This window comes from Eumetopias jubatus, unplaced genomic scaffold (genome assembly GCF_037043125.1).
Source record: "Eumetopias jubatus isolate StellerSeaLion01/CBP00866 unplaced genomic scaffold, mEumJub1_p1.0 scaffold_5, whole genome shotgun sequence".
Classification (NCBI taxonomy): Eukaryota; Metazoa; Chordata; class Mammalia; order Carnivora; family Otariidae; genus Eumetopias; species Eumetopias jubatus.
The window spans coordinates 67,240,382-67,262,737 of NW_028274811.1; the positions used below are offsets into that span (position 1 = coordinate 67,240,382).

At 35.0% G+C, this 22,356-nt stretch overlaps 1 protein-coding gene across 7 annotated transcripts in view; it reads right to left on the reverse strand.

Moving 5' to 3' along the window:
* Positions 1–22,356, reverse strand: part of TMEM161B (transmembrane protein 161B) — an 82,311-nt gene that overhangs the window by 18,822 nt on the left and 41,133 nt on the right. For 6 of the 7 annotated variants that reach the window (XM_028114556.2, XM_028114554.2, XM_088023383.1 and 3 more), the window contains 3 exons: positions 2,511–2,662; positions 1,958–2,018; positions 1,322–1,462 (listed from right to left, as the gene is read on the reverse strand). In XM_028114556.2, the coding sequence (XP_027970357.1) occupies positions 1,322–1,462; positions 1,958–2,018; positions 2,511–2,662 (354 nt within the window). The remainder of the gene's footprint in view (positions 1–1,321; positions 1,463–1,957; positions 2,019–2,510; positions 2,663–22,356) is intronic. The other variant, XM_028114557.2, reaches the window with a different exon arrangement.

A 22,356-nucleotide genomic window follows, 5' to 3' on the forward strand; every position in this document is an offset into this window, starting at 1 on the left:
GAACACTTTAGCATCAAGGAGCAGCCCACAGCGGTTTCGGTAGCTGGTGAAGGGCTCCCCTCCACCCACCCTTTCAGCTTATTTAAATCCTAACACTGGGTTTAGTGGACTTAAGTGTGTGTGTAGAAAGGAGGGGGAGAACCAGGTTTTGTTTTAAAAGAAGCCATTAGAAAGATGGATGGATGTTGGGAGAAAGGCAGGATGTAGCCAAGAGCACACTGAGTAAAAGGAGGGGAAAAAAGAGGGATGAAGAAGTGGGTACTGGGAGGTGAGAATAGGTAAAGGCGTGCACGCATGGGCATGCACACATACATGCGTGCGTGTGCGCGCACACACACACACACACACAAGACATAAAATATGCAGAAAAATGGAGGTTAAGGAAAAAACAAAAAAGATTCAAAATTAAAATAAAGGAAAATGACATGGGTAAGAGATAAGAATGTGAAAAGACTACGGAATCAGCATCATTTAATACAGGGTTTTAAGAGCAAAAATGTTAAGAAAAATCAGAGAAACTCAAAGATTATATACACATATATCAATGGAATATTCTCAACTTGGGCTTCCACTGTAAAACATAAAGACAAGATGGAAATTTTGGGTCTGGATATGAATTGAAAGATATAAACCTGTCATTCCGCCAAGGTGTCTAACATCAACAAAAAACATCTATAACAACCACAAAGAATATAGTAAATGGGCTTTGAACTATATGTAGAGATTCAAATATGATTTCTCCATTTGAGAACTAAAATGGAAATTGGCAGTTAAAAGTAATCTACGATATTTAATACTGTACAGTATCAGCAATCCCCAAATAAAATAACATATTATTTTAACAAGAGTCTCATAAACCGATCAGTAATTTAGGAAAAACATACATTTCTTATGTATACAGAGTTAACTTTTAAATAAAAAATTAAAGTATTTAATTAAAATTACTTACATAAAATTTAAATATTTTAATGAAAATGTTCTGATTTAAGAGAATTACCATAGATCCTTAGTTCAGCTGTAGATGATACTACAGTATTATAAACATTGACTTCTGAGTTAAAAAGAACTAACATAAATACTGATACTTCCTTTTTTTAACAAGTAAAAAAGAAATTTAGTAATTGATGTATGTTTTTAATCACAGGACTCAAACTTTAGAAGTAAATAAAAGAAACCTGTTTATAGAAGAAGTAGTGTGACATCAAATGGTTATTTATTAATTTTCAATACAATAATTTATGATTTCATTACAATAATATACCTTCATTAAGATGGAAAACATATATTTATCTGCATGTGCTTATGTACATTTTCCGCTTACTGTGTAATTTTTTCTGTTGCCAAATTCAGGGCATCCAGATGCATTTGAGCCAGTCGTAATCCAGGAAATGTCAAAAAAGCCCCAATGAGTGAACAGAAAATAGCCAGGAAAAATTTGAAAGTAAGTTTTGAAACAGGACCCCTAAAAAAAAAAAAAAAAAAAGTATTAAGTTCTTTAACTTTCTAGGAATTTCCTTTCCTCTAATCAATTACTTTGCAAACCACAATAAGAGTAGTAACAAAAACTAAGTAAACTTTTACAAAAAGACTACTCTTACTCAATTATCCATAATGGATTTTGGTGAACTGTAAACTAAAACAGGCATCTCTAGCCACATTGGTAACAACCTAACCTGCATATTCAACATAGAATTTGATACATGACTCAGGTACAAAGTTATTTAATCTCTGGTGGCAGAGGAATTAAATCAAATAAGAGCAAATCCAAGTAAGAATTCCATCAAACATACTAACTTTATACATATGTAAAAACTACGAGTGAGGATATTTCTAAAAGTCCTACTTAGAGAACTCTTTTCAAGGATTAAAAACACAAAGCCACTTACAGTAAATGCTTTTTTACAAAAAAATGGAAAAAATTAAACTTAAGTGATACTTAGTATTTTTGAAAACTTACTGAGATTCTAAACCTTGCTTTTCAAGAAACTGCATCGCACTATCTGAAAAATTTGTAAACCCTGCAGGGAAAAAAAAAATTATTCTTAATACAGAATCTTTCTTTGGAAATAAAATGTTAGGAAACAGAACATCTTAAATCTTGAAGTGACTAGCTTAGGCTCTTTCATGTGCTAATTAGTAGCCATAATGCAATAAAATTTGGTTATTAGCAGGAATAGTCTTTGAAAACAACCCTTTGATATTTGTACATTCCGTAAGTGTGCATAAAATTTGCATCTTTATCTATTTGAGTGAACTTCAGCATTGCAGAAACTTAAATTTAACTTTAAGGAAAAAATGAGGGGGCAGCATTTTTAGAAGAAGCTAACAAAAAGTTTAGCTAAAACAAAAAAAAGGAAGATTAGGAATAATAAAGGTTATTTAGAACATTACAGAATATACTCTCAAACCTAATTTTAAAAACATATCAAATACAAAACATAATAATGAAGTAAAAAATATTAAAACTTGATAAAGCAAAACTGATTTTTAAACTTACATAAAATGATTACCTGTTTCAAGTCCAAATTCCAGATAGTTTTCTGTTACAATCAAGACTGCCATTGCTTTCACAAAGAAAAAAAATCCAAAGGTAACACAGACTGATCTTTCACCACCATCTTCTACTTTAAAATAGTGTGTAGTTAATGAAAATAGAACTTTGCTGCAGAAAAAAAAGTTCAGGAAAAACCACAAGTAACTGTGGGAGTTAAACAGAACCATCTTCATAGGACTTAAACTCCAATAAAATCTGACTACAACGTTTATTTTGATTCTACAACATGCTTATCTACAAGGTGCCCTTTGGAAGGAAGTGAAAAACTAATGAAAATCTGATTAGTCTTCCAGGAAATAGGACATAAAAACAAAGCAAATTTTAGCAAAGTTTATAACATTTTTAAGTTAATGAAAAGTGCACATATACATGTTAAGCTGTAACTAGGGAAAGAATGTATTTCTATTTTATCTGATTCAAATTTTACTAGGAGGTTATTATAATAATTTTATGAAACAGGTTCTCAGTGACATGAAAAGCCAAGGTAGAGGTTATTTTAGGGAACTACCTTTTCTTTAGCATGTTTTTCAAATAAATTATATTTAGAATTAAACATACACACATCACAGAAATCATCTGTAAATCATCCAATAATTCAAAATTTGAGAATTACTAATAGCCAATGGTAAGCTGGTATCGTTTCACAGATTACCATTAAACAAAAAACCTAGAGAAAATAAGTTCCAGCTGAGTACTCAAAAACAACCAAAGGTTCAATGTGCTCAATTATTTAAAAAAATAAAATACTTTTATGTAAAAATATTATTTTATTTGAACTCCCCCACTCCTCCAAGTGATCAAATAAATATCAAACCAGTGGATGACGCAAAACTAGAACCCAGATTTCCATTATATCCAATTGTTCCTGAAAGCATAAACCTGCCAAACAAAATAAGGTGCTTGGCGAAAAAAATCTAGAAAAGCAACTTTCACATCAACTATATGTCAAGCGTGGAAAATAATAACAGCTGTCGCTTAGGACTTGCAAGTGCTATGCACTACCAATTAACTCATTTCATCCTCACATTAGCTAACTATCATTACTTTACAGATTTTAAAAAAACTGTGGCACAGAAAAGTAACTTGCCCAAGAGCACACAGCTTAATTAGAGGAAGTAAGGATTTAAAATCTAGGCAGTCTGGATCCAGAATGTTCACTTAACTTATTATACTGCCTCTTCTAAACTGTATACAGCACCTAAGTTATGTGGTAGTTTAGCAGTAACACAAGAAACCTAAAAATAGAGTTGCCATGAAAGATGTGAATAGTTCAAACATTCTCATGATCAGAAGACTCCTTCTTGAAAAGTTGGGAAAGGGTAAGAACTCTCTCATCCTTTCTGCTTAAAAAGCTGTCCTTTTTTGCCCTATTTAAAAATGGTTAATGAACTTATTACCCATTCTTCTATTTTTTTTTTGGATACTACCTAGAATATTGGATATAAATGCTTCCCAGCTGCTTCCCAGCTGCTCTTAGTTAAGGTCCCCTAGCCTAAAGTAAGACAAAAGGTAATACAGACAGATGACTTTTTGGCATTTTTTCAAATGGAACTTGAAATAAATCTCTACTGGAATGTAAAGTCCATTATATCAAGGATTCTTGTCTCATTCAGTGCCACAAAAAATGCCTGGCACATAGTAGGTACTCAAACAATCAGTGAATGAATTTTGCCATAGAAATGTTTTTACATGGCAGTTTAGGTAAGCTGAAATAGTATTAATTCTATGCTTCAAGGGTAAAAAGATTTTTGAAGAATGATATAAAAAACAACACTGTTTGCCTGGGACAATATACTCAAAGTAAAAAAAAAAAAAAACCTCAATGTAGAAAAAGTTTTAGTCTACAGATCTTTGTTATTGGTAATAACAAATATAAATTATTTACCACCCATGGTTATAAATGTAAAGGACTGCCTGGGTTTTATAAAAGCTATGGCTTTGTTTTCTTAAGGCTTATTTAGCAGATAGTTTCCCCTTTAAAATGTAAAAAAAAAAAAAAAAAGTACAGGAATAGCTCATCTTTACCCACTTATTCCAGAGCAACCAGGACCACAGAATAGTGTGATGGAAAGTATTTTATTAACACCCTTTACTCAGTTCATTTTTCAGTGAGTATCATCCCCTTCCTGCCTTCACTGTTCCCATCTCTTCTCATCTCATGTTATTTCCACTCCAGCTAATCTCCTTTTCATATAAATCTCTTCTTTTTCTTAAATACCATGATGCAAGATACTTTCTCTGTTTTCCTAATTACTTACCAGTAACACTGCTATTTTCTTTGGAGAACTATGGTCTTGAATGCTATGTTACAGACAAAATGAACTTTCACGGGCTAATATTGCCAGGGGAGATGCCATTTATAGCATTACTTCTCTAAAAAAGTATTACTTTACTTCTAAGCATTTTAGAACAATCTACAAATTAGTTTGGAGATACTACCTACAAATCACTGTACTAGAAACCGATTTCAACTTTTTAATATATTTCTTTATAGACTGTAATATTTTTATGATAGTTTATAAATAAAATACCCAATTTGCTTCTAAGATAAGACAAAACCAGATAATGAAAAGCTAGATGATAACCCCTGAACTTTTTTAATAAAAGACTTCTGCATGTTTTCATATTTACTATAGTGAATACCTGCTTTAGAATATATATAGCCAGAATACACATATAGAACTTCAGCATACAACTTCTGAAGTCATTTACCAGGTATTTTAAATGTCTTCTTATATCCACCATAACTCAGGTTAAATATATTACTGGTTAAGTATTTGAACAAATTACTTCTTTAATGTAAAAAAGTAAGACTAATAAACAAGCAAACACCATTAGTTTACAATTATTACCTCCAGCAAATATACAGCACTCTATCACAAAGTTATCTTGCTCAATTTAAGTCTGTAGTACTCTGGGTATAGAATAGAGAAATCTGAAACTCTACTGAAGTAAAAAGCTAACCCACACAATAATAGATGTCAGTTTCTATGATACTGAGCACTAAGGGGGAAAGGGGAAGCAAAATTATTTTTATAAATCCTCAAGTCTTATAAATCTGCAAAACCGACAATCTCTGCAATTTACAGTAAGAATTTCCAAAGTGTTATTTACACTGCAGTTCTTATTTTGCAGTGTGGTATTTTGTGATATTCCATGTGTTATCCCTTCGCCGTTCTTTCTAAAATCAGACAACATTATTGTACAAGTTTTCCCTAAACATATTTGTCTATCTTTTTCCTACCCTGGCTAATAGCTACTAAATCATTTATAAGCAATAAGAGTGTATCGCATCATTGCAGAAGTTGGCATGATTTTGTAATATTCAGCTTAAATAAGACTGTCAAATTGATAGGATGTCAATTTCAATTAAAATGATTAACGAGGGTTTAACAAAGCACTTTTAGGTTCCACATCATTTTAAGATGTAATATGAATTATTTTTAGCTTTTCTACAATTTAATCATTACATATATCCTACCACTATATTTTTCTCCATTTCTGTAAGAATACCTTCATTTTAGAGTTTTTGCATTTATGCTCTCACATCGAAGACAAACACTAGTGGTCTATAGTTGCTTAAAGTATAAAGACTTTCCAAGGGAAAAAAAAAATATTAAGACTATATACCCAACACAGTGCCCTGACAGAAATCAAGAGTCTCCAGTGAGGGCACCTGGGTGGCTCAGATGCTCAGACGCTTAAGCGTCTGCCTTTGGCTCAGGTCATGATCCCACGGTCCTGGGACTGAGTCCCGCATCAGGCTTCTCCCTCTTCCTCTCTCTCTCTCATGAATAAATATATAAAATCTTTAAAAAAAAAAAAAAAAAAAAGGGTCTCCAGCGAGGGGAAATAAAGGCAGGATCTGCCCCACCATCAACGCAGACCTGTTCCATTAACCTGGGTGAAAATAATATTGTTTGTAATGAAAGATGCTTTTGAGAGGAGCTATGTGTGCATACAGAAAAAAAGCTACAAAGCATTAACCTAAACCTTAACCTTGCATAATCAAAGTTTGTCCGATAGTTTTCTAATTAACAAAAGTAACAAACACATTGTAGCTTAAATTTACATTATGATTTAGTTTTTAGTAGTTCAATTAGTGAAAACTATAAAATTAAGACTTCTCTGCTTAAAACTTCCTAACTTCTCAGAGAAGTATTACACATGTAAGATCCTATTATACAATTATTTTTAAAATAATGCAATTATAAAAGCATAACCTCATTCTATCTATGATTAAGTGATATTAATCACTTTATTAAGAGCTGAACCCAGGTTAAAGTGTGATTATGAAAGCAAGTAACAAAAAAAATCTGACTTTTTCAATAAATAGGACTACTAAAGCTTTTCCCCATGCAAATCATTGTTTTTCTTACAATGAAGTAGAGAATCTACCTCTGAGTACCAAGTTTTCTAATAAAGCAAGTTAGGAACAATTTTACAAGTCTTTTAAACTTCATCTTAACTTTCAGCATTCAAGGAGTGATACACAAAAACACTGTTTAAGAGTGATGATGAAATTCTAGAATACAGATGCTCCCATTTTTCCCTCTAAGATATTCTGAATCCTGTGTTCCCTACTCATTTAACTCTTCTCCAAAACTTGAAAATAAAAGAAACAACACTGGTGGTTCATTTTACTAGTATCAAACATTATAGGTCCATCTCTTTCTTGGCATTATAACGAAGAGTTTACACACTGGGAAAAATAAGGAAAATGAAGTAAGATTAAAAAAACAAATACGGGGGGCGGAGCAAGATGGCAGAGGAGTAGGAGACGGGGATTTCGTCTGGTCTCAGGAATTCAGCTGAATAGGGATCAAACCATTCTCAACACCTACAAACTGAACAGGAGACCGAAGAAGAGAGTAGCAACAACTCTCTGAACAGAGAAGCGACCACTTACTGGAAGTCGGGCCACTGCTCCTCCAGCAGGGACCCAACAAGTGGCAGAGCCGGGGAGACTCTCCTTCCTCCCCGGGGAAGAGCGGCACGAGAGCGCACCGCAGGGATCTGCTGGGTTTGGAGACTCCACACGGGGTCAGGTGCCAGAGATAGAAACGCTCGATCACAGGCCGGGTGAGCACGGAGTGCGGCCGGAGACCAGGGAGACGGGAGTGACTGCTTTTCTCTGGGGGCGCACTGAGGAGCGGGGCCCCGAGTTCTTGGCTCCTCTGGGCGGAGACTGGGAGGCCACCATTTTCACGCTGGTCTTCTAAAGCTGAAACCGAGAGCTTGCAGGGAACAAAAGCTCCTGAGAGCAAACTCGAGCAGATTGCTTAGCCCTGACCGAAATGGGCAGGGCAATTCCGCCTCCGGCAAAGACATTTGGAAACCACAGCAACAGGCTCCTCCCCCGAAGATCAGCACGAACAGCCAGCAAGCCAAGACCAAGTTTACCAATCAAGGAGAACGGGTGAACTCCAGCGCTAGGGGAATACTGCACATAGAATTCATGACTTTTTTACCATGATTCATTAGTTTTTCAAAGTTAATTTTTTAACTGGTTTTTTTTTTAATTTTTCTTTTCCCCTTTTTCAACCAACATCTTATCAATCCCTTTTTAAAAAAAAAAACATTTTTTATTTTTCTTTTTTAGAGTCATATTTTATCCCTTCATAGTAATTACCCTTATTTTTGGCATATATATATGTAAGTTGTTCTCTCTTTAAAATTTTGAGATATAAATACAGTTTCTTCTAACAGATCAAAATATACCCTAAATCACTGGTGTATGGCTTTGTTCTAGTCTTCTGCCTGATCACATTCTCTCAGTTTTTTTTTTAAATCTTTTTTCAAACAACTTCTAATCTTATCAATTCCTTTTATAAAATCTTTTATAATTTTCATCTTTACAGTCAACTTCCATCCCTTCATTTTATCAACCCTTATTTTGTACATATATAAGTCTTTCTTCCTTTAAAATTTTAGAAGGCACTTTCTTCTAACAGGCCAAAATATGCCCAAAATCCAGTGTGTGGCACTGATCTATGCACTAGCCTGATCATATTTGATCACATTCTGTTTTTTTGTTTTGTTCTGTTTTTCTTTGTTTTTATCTTTTTTTTTCTCCTCTTCTTTTTTCTTTCGTTCCCTTTTCCCCTGGTTTCAGGTCTTTTCTGATTTGTATAGAGTATATTTGCTGGGGACATTGTTAACCTGATAGCACTTTGTTCTCTCATTCATCTATTCTCCTCTGGACAAAATGACAAGATGAAAAAAATCACCCCAGCAAAAAGAACAAGAGGTAGTACCGTCTGCAAGGAACCTACTCAATACAGATATTAGTATGATGTCGGACCTAGAGTTCAGAATCATGACCTTAAAGATACTAGCTGGGCTTGAAAAAAGCGTGGAAGTTATTAGAGAAACGCTTTCTGGAGAAATAAAAGAACTAAAATCTAACCAAGTCGAAATCGAAAAAGCTATTAATAACGTGCAATCAAAAATGGGGGCACTAACTGCTATGATAAATGAGGAAGAAAAAGAATCAGCGATATAGAAGACCAAATGATGGAAAATAAAGAGGCTGAGAAAAAGAGAGATAAACAACTATAGGATCACGAGGGCAGAATTCGAGAGATAAGTGATACAATAAGACGAAACAACATTAGAATAATTGGGATCCCAGAAGAAGAAGAGAGAGAGGGGCAGAAGGTATACTGGAGCAAATAATAGCAGAGAACTTCCCTAATGTGGGGAAGGAAACAGGCATCAAAATCCAGGAGGCACAGAAAACCCTCTCAAAATCAATAAAAATAGGTCAACACCCCGACATCTAATAGTAAAACTTACGAGTCTCAGAGACAAAGAGAAAATCTTGAAAGCAGCTCGGGAGAAGAGATATGTAACCTATAATGGTAGAAACATTAGATTCGCAACAGACCTATCCACAGAGACCTGGCAGGCCAGAAAGGACTGGCACGATATATTCAGAGCACTAAATGAGAAAAATATGCAGCCAAGAATACTATATCCAGCTAGGCTGTCATTGAAGATAGAAGGAGAGATAAAAAGCTTCCAGGGCAAACAAAAACTAAAGAAATTTGCAAACACGAAAGCAGCCCTACAAGAAATATTGAAAGGGGTCCTCTAAAAAAAGAGAGAGCCTAAAAGCAGCATAGATCAGAAAGGAACACAGACAATATACAGTCACAGTCACCTTACAGGCAATACAATGGCACTAAATTCATATCTTTCAATAGGTTACTCTGAATGTAAATGGGCTAAATGCCCCAATGAAAAGACACAGGCTATCAGATTGGATTAAAAAACAAGACCCATCAATATGCTGTCTGCAAGAGACTCATTTTAGACACCCCCACACTGAAAGTGAGGGGATGGAAAACCATTTACCATGCTAATGGACACCAAAAGAAAGCTGGGGTGGCAATCCTTATATTAGACAAATTAGATTTTAAAACAAAGACTGTAATAAGAGATGAAGAAGGACACTATATCCTACTTAAAGGGTCTATCCACCAAGAAGATCTAACAATTGTAAATATCTATGCCCCTAACATGGGAGCAGCCAATTTTATAAGGAAATTAATAACAAAAGCAATGAAACACATTGACAACAATACAATAATAGTGGGAGACTTTAACACCCCCCTGACTGAAATGGACAGATCATCGAGCAAAAGATCAACAAGGAAATAAAGACTTTAAATGAAACACTGGACCAAATGGACTTCACAGACATATTCAGAACGTTCCATCCCAAAGCAACGGAATACACATTCTTCTCTAGGGCCCATGGAACATTCTCCAGAATTGATCACATCCTAGGTCACAAATCAGGTCTCAACCTGTATCAAAAGATTGGGATTATTCCCTGCATCTTTTCAGACCACAATGCTTTGAAACTAGAACTCAATCACAAGAGGAAAGTCGGAAAGAACTCAAATACATGGAGGCTAAAGAGCATCCTACTAAAGAATGAATGGGTCAACCAGGAAGGTAAAGAGGAATTTAAAAAATTCATGGAAACCAATGAAAATGAAAACACAACTGTTCAAAATCTTTGGGATACAGCAAAGGCAGTCCTAAGAGGAAAGTATATACCAATACAAGCCTTTCTCTAGAAACAAGAAAGGTCTCAAATACACAACCTAACCCTACACCTAAAGGAGCTGGAGAAAGAACAGCAAAGAAAGCCTAAACCCAGCAGGAGAAGAGAAATCATAAAGATCAGAGCAGAAATCAATGAAACAGAAACCAAAAGAAGAGTAGAACAGATCAATGAAACTAGGAGCTGGTTCTTTGAAAAAATTAACAAGATGGATAAACCCCTGGCCAGACTTATCAAAAAGAAAAGAGAAATGACCCAAATCAACAAAATCATGAATGAAAGAGGAGAGATCACAACCAACACCAAAGAAATACAAACAATTACAAGAACATATTATGAGCAACTCTATGCCAGCCAATTAGATAACCTGGAAGAAATGGATGCATTCCTAGAAATGTATCAACTACCAAAATTGAACCAGGAAGAAATAGAAAACCTGAACAGACCTATAACCACTAAGGAAATTGAAGCAGTCATCAAAAATCTTCCAAGAAACAAAAGCCCGGGGCCAGATGGCTTCCCAGGGGAATTCTACCAAACATTTAAAGAAGAATTAATACCTATTCTCCTGAAACTGTTCCAAAAAATAGAAATGGAAAGAAAACTTCCAAACTCATTTTATGAGGCCACCATTACCTTAATCCCAAAACCAGACAAAGACCCCATGCAAAAGGAGAATTACAGACCAATATCCTTGATGAACATGGATGCAAAAATTCTCACCAAAATACTAGCCAGGAGGATCCAACAGTCCATTAAAAGGATTATTCACCATGACCAAGTGGGATTTATCCCTAGGCTGCAAGGTTGGTTCAACATCCGCAAATCAATCAACGTGACACAATACATTAACAAAAGAAAGAACAAGAATCATAGGATCCTCTCAATAGATGCAGAAAAAGCATCTGACAAAGTACAGCATCCTTTCTTGATCAAAACTCTTCAGAGTATAGGGATAGAGGGTACATACCTCAATATCATAAAAGCCATCTATGAAAAACCTACAGCGAATATCTTTTTCAATGGGGAAAAGCTGAGAGCTTTTCCCCTAAGGTCAGGAACGCGGCAGGGATGTCCACTATCACCACTGCTATTCAACATAGTATTAGAAGTCCTTGCCACAGCAATCAGACAACAAAAAGAAATCAAAGGCATCCAAATCGGCAAAGAGGAAGTCAAACTCTCACTCTTTGCAGATGATATGATACTGTATGTGAAAAACCCAAAAGACTCCACCCCAAAATGGCTAGAACTCATACAGGAATTCAGTAAAGTAGCAGGATATAAAATCAGTGCACAGAAATCAGTGGCATTCCTATACACCAACAACAAGACAGAAGAGAGACAAATTAAGGAGTCGATCCCATTTACAATTGCACCCAAAACCACAAGATACCTAGGAATAAATTTAACCAAGGAGGCAAAGGATCTGTACTCAGAAAACTATAAAACACTCATGAAAGAAATTGAAGAAGACACAAAGAAATGGAAAAACGTTCCATGCTCATGGATTGGAAGAACAAACATTGTGAAGATGTCAATGCTACCTAGAGCAATCTACACATTCAATGCAATACGCATCAAAATACCATCCACTTTTTTCAAAGAAATGGAACAAATAATCCTAAAATTTCTATGGAACCAGAAGAGACCCTGAATAGCCAGAGGAATATTGAAAAAGAAAAGCAAGGCCGGTGGCATCACAATTCCGGACTTCCAGCTCTATTACAAAGCTGTCATCATCAAGACAGTACGGTACTGGCACAAAAACAGACACATAGATCAATGGAACAGAATCGAGAGCCCAGAAATGGACCCTCAACTCTATGGTCAACTAATCTTTGACAAAGCAGGAAAGAATGTCCAATGGCAAAAAGACAGTCTCTTCAACAAATGGTGTTGGGAAAATTGGACAGCCACATGCAGAAGAATGAAACTGCACCATTTCTTTACACCACACACAAAAATAGACTCCAAATGGTTGAAAGACCTAAACGTGAGACAGGAGTCCATCAAAATCCTAAAGGAGAACACAGGCAGCCACCTCTTCGACCTCAGCCGCAGCAACTTCTTCAGCAAGGGCAAAAATGAACTATTGGGATTTCATCAAGATAAAAAGGTTTTGCACAGCAAAAGAAACAGTCCACAAAACCAAAAGACAACCGACAGAATGGGAGAAGATATTTGCAAATGACATATCAGATAAAGGGCTAGTATCCAAAATCTATAAAGAACTTATCAAACTCAACACCCAAAGAACAAATAATCCAATCAAGAAATGGGCAGAAGACATGAACAGACATTTTTCCAAAGAAGACATCCAAATGGCCAACAGACACATGAAAAAGTGCTCAACATCACTCGGCATCAGGGAAATCCAAATCAAAACCTCAGTGAGATACCACCTCACACCAGTCAAAATGGCTAAAATTAACAAGTCAGGAAACAACAGATGTTGGCAGGGATGCGGAGAAAGGGGAACCCTCCTACACCGTTGGTGGGAAAGCAAGCTGGTGCAGCCACTCTGGAAAACAGTATGGAGGTTCCTCAAACAGTTGAAAATAGAACTACCATACGATCCAGCAATTGCACTACTGGGTATTTACCACAAAGATACAAATGTAGGGATCTGAAGGGGTACGTGCACCCCAATGTTTATAGCAGCAATGTCCACAATAGCCAAACTGTGGAAAGAGTCAAGACGTCCATCAACAGATGAATGGATAAAGAAGATGTGGTATATATACACAATGGAATATTCTGCAGCCATCAAAAGGAATGAGATCTTGCCATTTGCAACGACGTGGATGGAACTGGAGGGTGTTATGCTGAGTGAAATAAGTCAATCAGAGAAAGACATGTATCATATGATCTCACTGATAGGAGGAATTCTTAATCTCAGGAAACAAACTGAGGGTTGCTGGAGTGGTGGGGGGTGGCAGGGAGGGGGTGGCTGGGTGATAGACATTGGGGAGGGTATGTGCTATGGTGAGCACTGTGAATTGTGCAAGACTGTTGAATCACAGATCTGTACCTCTGAAACAAATAATGCAATATATTTTAAGAAAAAAAAGAAGAAGAAGATAGCAGGAGGGGAAGAATGAAGGGGAGTAAGTTGGAGGGGGAGATGAACCATGAGAGACAATGGACTCTGAAAAACACACTGAGGGTTCTAGAGGGGAGGGGGGTGGGGGGATGGGTTAGCCTGGTGATGGGTTTTAAAGAGGGCACATTCTGCGTGGAGCACTGGGTGTTATGCACAAACAATGAATCATGGATCACTACATCAAAAGCTAATGATGTAATGTATGGTGATTAACACAATAAAAAAATTAAAAAATTAAAAAAAATAAAAAACAAATACAACCTTCCCTCCCTACCAAATCACAACATAACTGCTTTTGAGATCTAGCTATGATCTCTCTCATTTCCTGAGGGCCCTAAGCCCAGGCTGGAAAAACACTGCTTCATTTTTACTGAAAACGGATACGAGAATCTAGAGACAATTTCCAACTCCTTCACTTACAATGAAAAGCAAAACAACATCTTAGCCAAAAATGGTATCTAATGACCAAAATGAAATTTCTCAAATATTACACCCACCGCAATACTTTGTTACCACAGAATAATTAAATTACAAAATATGTCAACACTAAAGGAAAGAAAATAACAAAATTAGATGTAATCTAATCCAGGCAGGAAGCATAATCTTCCTTTTATCACTACTACCTTAATATATTAACCACCAACACCAAAAATTGTATAACCTCTGCATCCTCAATTCATATTGAATACTGGATGAATCTTAAAACCAAGTATCTATTGAATACCATATTAGAACAAAACCTTCCCATAACCTACAGTGTAAGATAACACATACAATATTCTGAAATGTAATATTATGATCTGGCTACACCCATATGTTCAAGCTTTCATTCAACAGTCCCCAAGCTCTACTTAAATCAAAATGGTGTGTTAACATTTCCTAAAGGTAACAGCTATACTGTCTTAGAGATCACAACCTAATATCTGAACTACCTTATTCCCCTCCCTCTACCTACTCAAAGACTCAAGCTCCACATCCTTTATAAAGCTTACCTTTAACTCTCCAGCTCAGACATTCTCTCCCTCTTCTGAACTCACAGCAATCACTACCCTAATTCACCTGGTATGTATATCATATGCTGTCTTTTTAATTTTTTTTTTTAAAGTAGGCTCCATACCCACCGTGGAGCCCAATGCAGGGCTTGAACTCATGACCCTGAGCTTAAGACCTATGCTGAGCTAAGAGTTGGATGCTTAAGCGACTAAGCCAGCCAGGTGCCCCTATCATATGCTATCTTGAACTACAGTGTAACATAGATGGAAAGAAAGCATTCTCTAGGTCTAGGCTGCCTGCCTGAATATTGGTTCTACTCTTACTAGGTGATTCCCCCACATAAAAGTTAATTAACCTCTCTGTCCCCAATTTCTTCATTTGTGAAAAGCAACTAATACATCTACCACCTCAGAGGACTGTTTTGAACATTAAAGATTTCTTTGTAGTTTTTAGCAATAACGATGTTTTCTACATAATGGAATAAAATAATGGACTTCCAATACCAAAAAGTAGTATGAGAATGTATACAAGGACAAACAGATTATACAATGATAAAAAAATTAAGTTAATTTTCCTTCATATACAATTCCCAGTTACATTTAAATCTTCTAACCTTTTCCATGAAAATCTAATCTAGGAGGTACAATATTCTACAAAACACAGCAGTGTCATGCTGACCTCTCTGTAAGTAGAAATTGGATGCCCAACTTTCCACTCCCTGTGCAGCCGGGTTCCAAAGTTCACTGTGACTCCAGCAGAAGATGAAGACTTAGCCTCTGAAGAAACTGATTCTGAAGTACAGAATTTAGTTTAAGGTAACTGTATTGAAATCAGAATAAATGAAAGCCTACATACTCAAAGGGGTTCTCACTTTCAAAACCTGTGCAGCAGGCTCACACCCTCAGGCAAGATTAGACTCTCTTCTAGAGAAACCAAAAGGCCCCAAAGAAAAGTCCAATAGATAATGACATTACGGTCTACCCAGAACAAAACTAACTTCAGCATTACCAAGTTTTAATCTCCAGAAAGGCTAACCAAGCCCTACGTTCATACAGTTTCCAATACACTCGTAGTGTCTGACTCTTAAACATGAAAGAAAAGCCAGAAATCTATAGACATTAAAGCAGGGATTAGAAAACTTTCTGTTAAGGAACAGATAGTAAATATTTTAGGCTTTGTGGACCATCAACAGTCTCTGTAGCATATTCTTCTGTCGGCTCTTTAATCTTTTTAAACAACCCTTTAAAAATGTTAAAAACCATTCTCAGCTCAAGAGCTATACAAAAACAGGATGCAACTCAGATGCAGCAGGCCAGTTTATCAATCTCTGTATTAGAGCATAGCATCTTATGTAAAAGAGAAAAAAATAGCATTGGGGAAAAACTAACTTGGAGAAATGAAAGATAATACAGGCAGAAGAATAAACATTTTTTACAGATATGTTCTTATACATAGATATCTACATATGAGATATATCTATATTTCATAAAGCTATTTCATTAGGCTAAACAAAAATCAATAGAACAGGCAAAATATTTTTTTAAAGATTTTATTTATTTGAGAGAGTGAGCAAGAGAGCGAGCGAGCACGAGCCAGGGGAGGGGCAGAGAAGCAACTCCCCACTGAGCAGGGAGCTGGACGTGGGACTCGATCCCAGGACTCTGGGATCATGACCTGAGCTGAAGGCAGATGCTTAACTGACTGAGCCACCCAGGTACCCTAGGCAAAATAGATTTTAAAAAAATAGGTTTGAAAGATAAAGTTGAGGCAAAGTTCCATCAAGCATAAAGGGTGACAAAATGAGAGGATCAATCTAGGAAGTACAGTATCTGACTAACAAAAGTAGGAGACAGAAAGAGAACAGGGGGTGGGGAGATTACAAAAGAGAAGAAGTTATGAAAGACAACATAAAAGATATTTCCAAATTCAAAGTTTCCAAAGTAAAATAGCCTACCAGAAGCCCAGCACAAAGAATGAAAAAAAGATTTCCAACAGGGTACGTGATCATGAATCTTCAGAAACCAAAGAAAGAGAATATTGTAAAAACTTCCTGAGAAGAAAAATAAAACAAATTATATGCAAAAGATTACATATCATGACACTGTACTTCTAACAGTAAAGTCTGCTGAGAACAATGAAGCAACATCTTCAGAATTATGAAGGAAAATACTGATGACCTGGAATTCTGTACCCAGGTTAATTAGAGTACAGAATTAAGACACTTTCCAGACTGTAGTATAAAACTGGTGACCATGAATGTACACCTCAGCAGAAAGCTCCATCAAAACATTTGAACAAACCAAGAAAGAGAAAAACACTGAATTCTGGAAATGGTAAATTAAACTTGGGAGAAAGGCAAAGAGAATTCCAAGATGACAACAAAAGTAAGTCCTAGAATGATGGCTGTCTAGCAGGCCTGAGAGCAATCCCTCCAGATAAAAGCTAGAGAAGGGAAGTCTCCAGGAAGGGTACCTCCACAGAGAAAGAGAAAGGTGGGGGAACTAATACAAGTTATAAGCGACCTTGTGGAAAACAATACGGAGAAGCTAGTGGAATTAATAATAAATACAAAGAAAAAAGAAGTAAATTTTTAAAAAGTAATGAAAAAAATTACAAAAGAAGCTGTAATACCTTATAATGCTCACATATGAATATTTACATATGTGTAATAATCACTGAATATTGACACTTTTCAGTAAAAATGTAAAGTAATTAAGAACATAAAGGAGAGGAAGCAGAGAGGATGGCATAATTTAAGAAAGGAAAATCCTCACCTATCAGAACTCTCGAATTAACAGAAGTATAAGCATTATATTTAGAAACACAAAGATTTTTAAAAGCCAAAATAACCAGCTAAAACATGAACAGAAGTGGCAAAGGGGATCAGGAAGCAGACTCGGTTTTCAAGACATGTTGAGTACTTTTGTCTATATAACCTATGTGTATATATTGTTGGACAATAGTTGACATTTTAAGAAATTCAATCTAGGTTTTAATAAAGTCTTGATCTACAACATACCCCCAACTCCAGAAAAAAGGTACGTTATGTCCTGGAGTTTAACAGAACCTAAACAACTATGAATTCACAGCATAAAACACATATGTATGTTTTACTACCTTTTCAATCTCATGCACTGAAATTATTTCAACATCCTATTAAAATACAGTGAAGTGTTACTGGTAATTAATATTAACCAACTGTTAGAAATGCTTCAATGCTATGAAACACTATCATCATAAAACTGTATGATTTCAATACAATTTAAACATCCACTGGCAAAAACCTGATGTATACACAACCCAGAACAGAACAAATATTCAACTTATTTTAGAAGTAAAGAAGTAAACTGGCAGCTTTTCCAAGAGTTCTAGTCTCCCCCCAAAAGAAAAATATCTGAGTATTTTCCAGCAATAACACCTGTGCCTAAAACTTTATTCCTGGCCAAAAGAATTAGCAAAGAGTTGCTGAACCAACTGAAGTCTATTGTGGGATTTTATTTTGTAGAATCTTCACCATGTTTCAACTCAAAACTCAACTGCTTGTTTTACCAAACTTTTGAAGCAATGTGTATTTTATTCAATTAATATATAATAAGCCCAAACTTATTAAATAGTATATAGTAGTAAACTAAAGAAAAATTTCCTATGAAGACACTTTCATTAGCATTTGACATATCAGAATATAAAACTGGCTTATTTTTTAAGAGACAGGAGAAATAACTACACTGTGGTACCCTATTTAGAGTTCCTCACTGACAACCGTGGTAACTTTATTTTGAGATCACTTGCACAGACTGTCTATACTAGCTAAGATAGTAAAGTTTTTCGTTGAGCTACTTACCAAATTTCTCTAATACCTATATATAACAAAATATTTTGAAATAAGGAAAGAAAATTCCTTTTAAGCTCTAATCCCATGATATGCTTATTAGCCGTAAGTTATTCATATAGAAAAATACGTAATAGACTATACCTGAAATACTACAGGAATGGATTTCAAAATGAATTTCTCTAACTTAGTTCCTTTAAATCTTTTCTTTCTTCATAAATTGTCCACAATTTCCAAGTAAGTATGATATACTTACTTTTAACCTTTCATACATAATACAACCTGATAATGTAAATAACATTATTATACCAAAAAAATTAGGCTTCTATATTTACAGACATGCATAGCAAAAAACACTAGGTAAAGACAGAAATTTCCTGATTTAAAATTTAATGGAAATGATGGTCAAGTGCTTTCTGAGTAAACTCTTCCACTACCTTTATCTTGCTATTATCTTCATAGATCATTCTGTATATTAGACTTTCATAAAGAATATTAGTAAATATTCAAAATTGCATATGCAAAACTACTGATGCAAATAGTCATTTTCTTTTAATACTTTTTTTTTCTTTTTAACCCCTCAGTCCCAGCTGAATGAACCACATACTTTAAAGGTTAACTTATTTTACTTTATAAAATCTCAACCCTTGAAATAAAAAGAATGTTAGGGATGGGAAAAATTTTTTTCTGCCACATGGCTGACATTTTTAAAGTTCTAATTTAGTGTCAACATTTTTTGCAACTGGAATTAAGCAACTATCCATGCAAATACCAAAATTTCAACAGGTAAGGAAAATCAAGGACAAAAGGAAAGATTTAATCAGTAGGAAATATTTTAAATATATTTAGCTTCAAGCTGGAGAAAGAGCTTTTAAATGATGAATAGGCTTAATTTTTAGATCTAAAATGGCAAATTTCTCTCAGATCTAGGTTAACAACTTAAAGAACATCTACTTACCAAGACACTGTTTCAATTTAGTTTGTACTTACATTGTTTTAAAGACCCAATTCTCATATTAAGAAAATGTCTTCTATACCCTAACATCTTGAAATTATTCAAAGATTTATCAATAGAAATAGAAAAAGATCACATTATGAGAATAAGTATTTTGTTGCCAATACACAAATCTAATGTACACTAACCTAAGAATAAACACAGAGGTTTTCACAGAAGTTTCTTAAAATTCTTTCAAAAAATTTATATTCTCTTTTAAAAATATAACATGTTTCCACTCAACTGTCATTTTCATGTAAACTAAGTTTTCCACTCCATAAAAGATTATAGTCTTGTTTTTGTGACCACTAACAATAAAAAATTTTTTTCTATTCAAATGGCTAACCCTCCCAACATCTATTTTTATATAAGTAAAAGCAACCAAAATACTGAAAACACATTGTACTTTGCATCGTCACTGCAAAGCCTAAAAACTATACCAAGAATCTGCTACAGTACATACCCTGAGAACAAGTACATTAATCCTTATGAGCTATCAAGTAAAATCCTTTTAAAAAGAATTGATCCTGTCTTCCAACTTAAAATATAAAACAACCAACTTGGATAATTTAAACCAAAATATTTTTTCATATTTTCTTAGAGAAGAAGATTTAAAGAGAAAAGAAACAGAACCTGATTTCTCTCAGACTTAAGCAAAAAAACTATTATGCATGTTTAAAATTTGTCCCACAAGAGCTTACAGCCAGTCTTAGCCTAGCCAGATTGTGGAAGGAAATAACAGTCATGGATTTTTGAGAGCATATAAAACACAGGTTTTATTTAACAAGATGAGCAAGCAACAAAAAACTATTAACTAATCATCTGGATTAAAACAAAGCAAAACAATGAAGATTATCCTTAAATTTTTAGCTGTAGAAGGTAAATTATCACTTCCTAGCTGAAAGGGAAAAAAAGTCTCAATTATAAATTAATAAACCAGAAATACTGGTTTTATCTCCCAAAGTAAGTTCTCTTTGTAACTCTACGTTTCCAACCTGAAAGGCAAATAAAGTGGCAACACTGGTATCACAGAAGATCTCCACAAGTTTGTAAAAGAAACAATCTTTGACACACCATGCTATGTACAAATTTTTAACCAAGTAATTTGGCTTAGGTTCAATAGCTTTTACTCTGTTCCTTTCACACCAGGAGACTTGATAGCTTATGCAGTTCACTTCAGGGTTTAGTGTTTCATTTTTCTTATCGATATAGAGCAGAACATTTTATAAAATACAAATACAGCAATTTAGAATCCTTTAAGGAATTTAGAAGAGGTGACCAAGTTGTGCTGGTTTGTTATAGTTGTCTATTTCCTACAGCAAACAAATGCAGCATTTAATTTGCACACCTTAATTTACAAATCTACATACAGAACTCAATATTTAACACAGAAAACCTTAGAATTTATTTCCATTTAAACCATTCCCAACTTTTGGCACTGTATGAAATCTGCATGTCTGGCAACCAAGGCAAATTAAAATTTTAAAACACAGCCTTAAAACATACATAATAGGGTTTTGTACCTTAAACCATCCACATTGTAAAATATAAGCAGTGTGGAAATGTGACTAATGATCCAGTCCTTTAACCAAATATAATAGGACTACTGAGAAGCTTTATCATTCTTTGTAGAATAGCTTTCTTCTCACTCAAATTCACGTAATTGACTCAATATTACTCTGTGATACAGCTTATTCATAAGAAAAGGTTCTTTAAAAAAAAAAATCCATAGATTGTAGAGTATTTTAATTTTTAAAAGTTTTACTTTCACCAAAGGATAACTGAATTTTTTGTAAGCATCATTTTTACCTTTTGCTTTTCCTTTATTCATAAATGAAAATGATATACTTCCTATTATAGAATCAGTAGACATTTCTCCAGTGACTCTAAGACTTCATGCCATCATGCAGGAAAGACAATTAATACAACTGTTCCATCCTCACTCTAAGGCTTTCTTTACCCTTTATCTTCCCCATACCATGTAACTCAGCATAAATGGACATGGAACACACACACTCAATCAAAGAGGTGGTTAGAATTACAAATAGGCAAGGGAGTAAAGCTGAGAATAAGGTTGGGTTTAGGAGTGAGGCCAGAAGGTGTGATAGCTGAGATCCATGTACAATTCTGTTGAAACAGAAAGCAGAGCTGATGACAAGAGACAGCCCAGTTTTAGGTACCAGGGTTCAAGATTTCAGTGTCACACATTAAAAAAAAACCTCATTCCTGGGCTTTTAGAACTTCCAAGATTCTGTGTAAGTTTTAATTGTGGTCCTACATGAGTATGTCAAATAAAACTGATGGGGTGAAAAAAACAAAATGACCATGTAATGAAACAGTTTTCTTCTTCACTTTTAAAGTGAGCCAGTTAAGTTATACATGTCTAAATGTGGGACCACTTTAACAAAGGACATTTTATCAGTAACAACTGCAGAGAATTTCTGAATCAACTGATGTATGTGTGACTCTGGAATTAAGTGGAGCTATTGTCCTATGTAATCAATGGAGACATGTGTTTGACTAATAAGTAGGCTACATACAATAAGGAAATAAAGAGAAGCCAGAGGTCACTGCAGTTATACGCTGTTTATACGGTGTGAAAGGCAAACCAGATATGTTATAACTAAGATAAAATATAGGCTATAAACAGACTCCTCCCTGATGTTAAATCTGGAGAGCTGGCATTGAATTCTGGTTTCCTGCATACCACTGAAGGCAGTAGGTCATTTTCTCACATGCCACAAGTCTGAAGGAAAATCACATACCTAAACATACACACAATTCTCCTTTCCTCCTTCCTCCC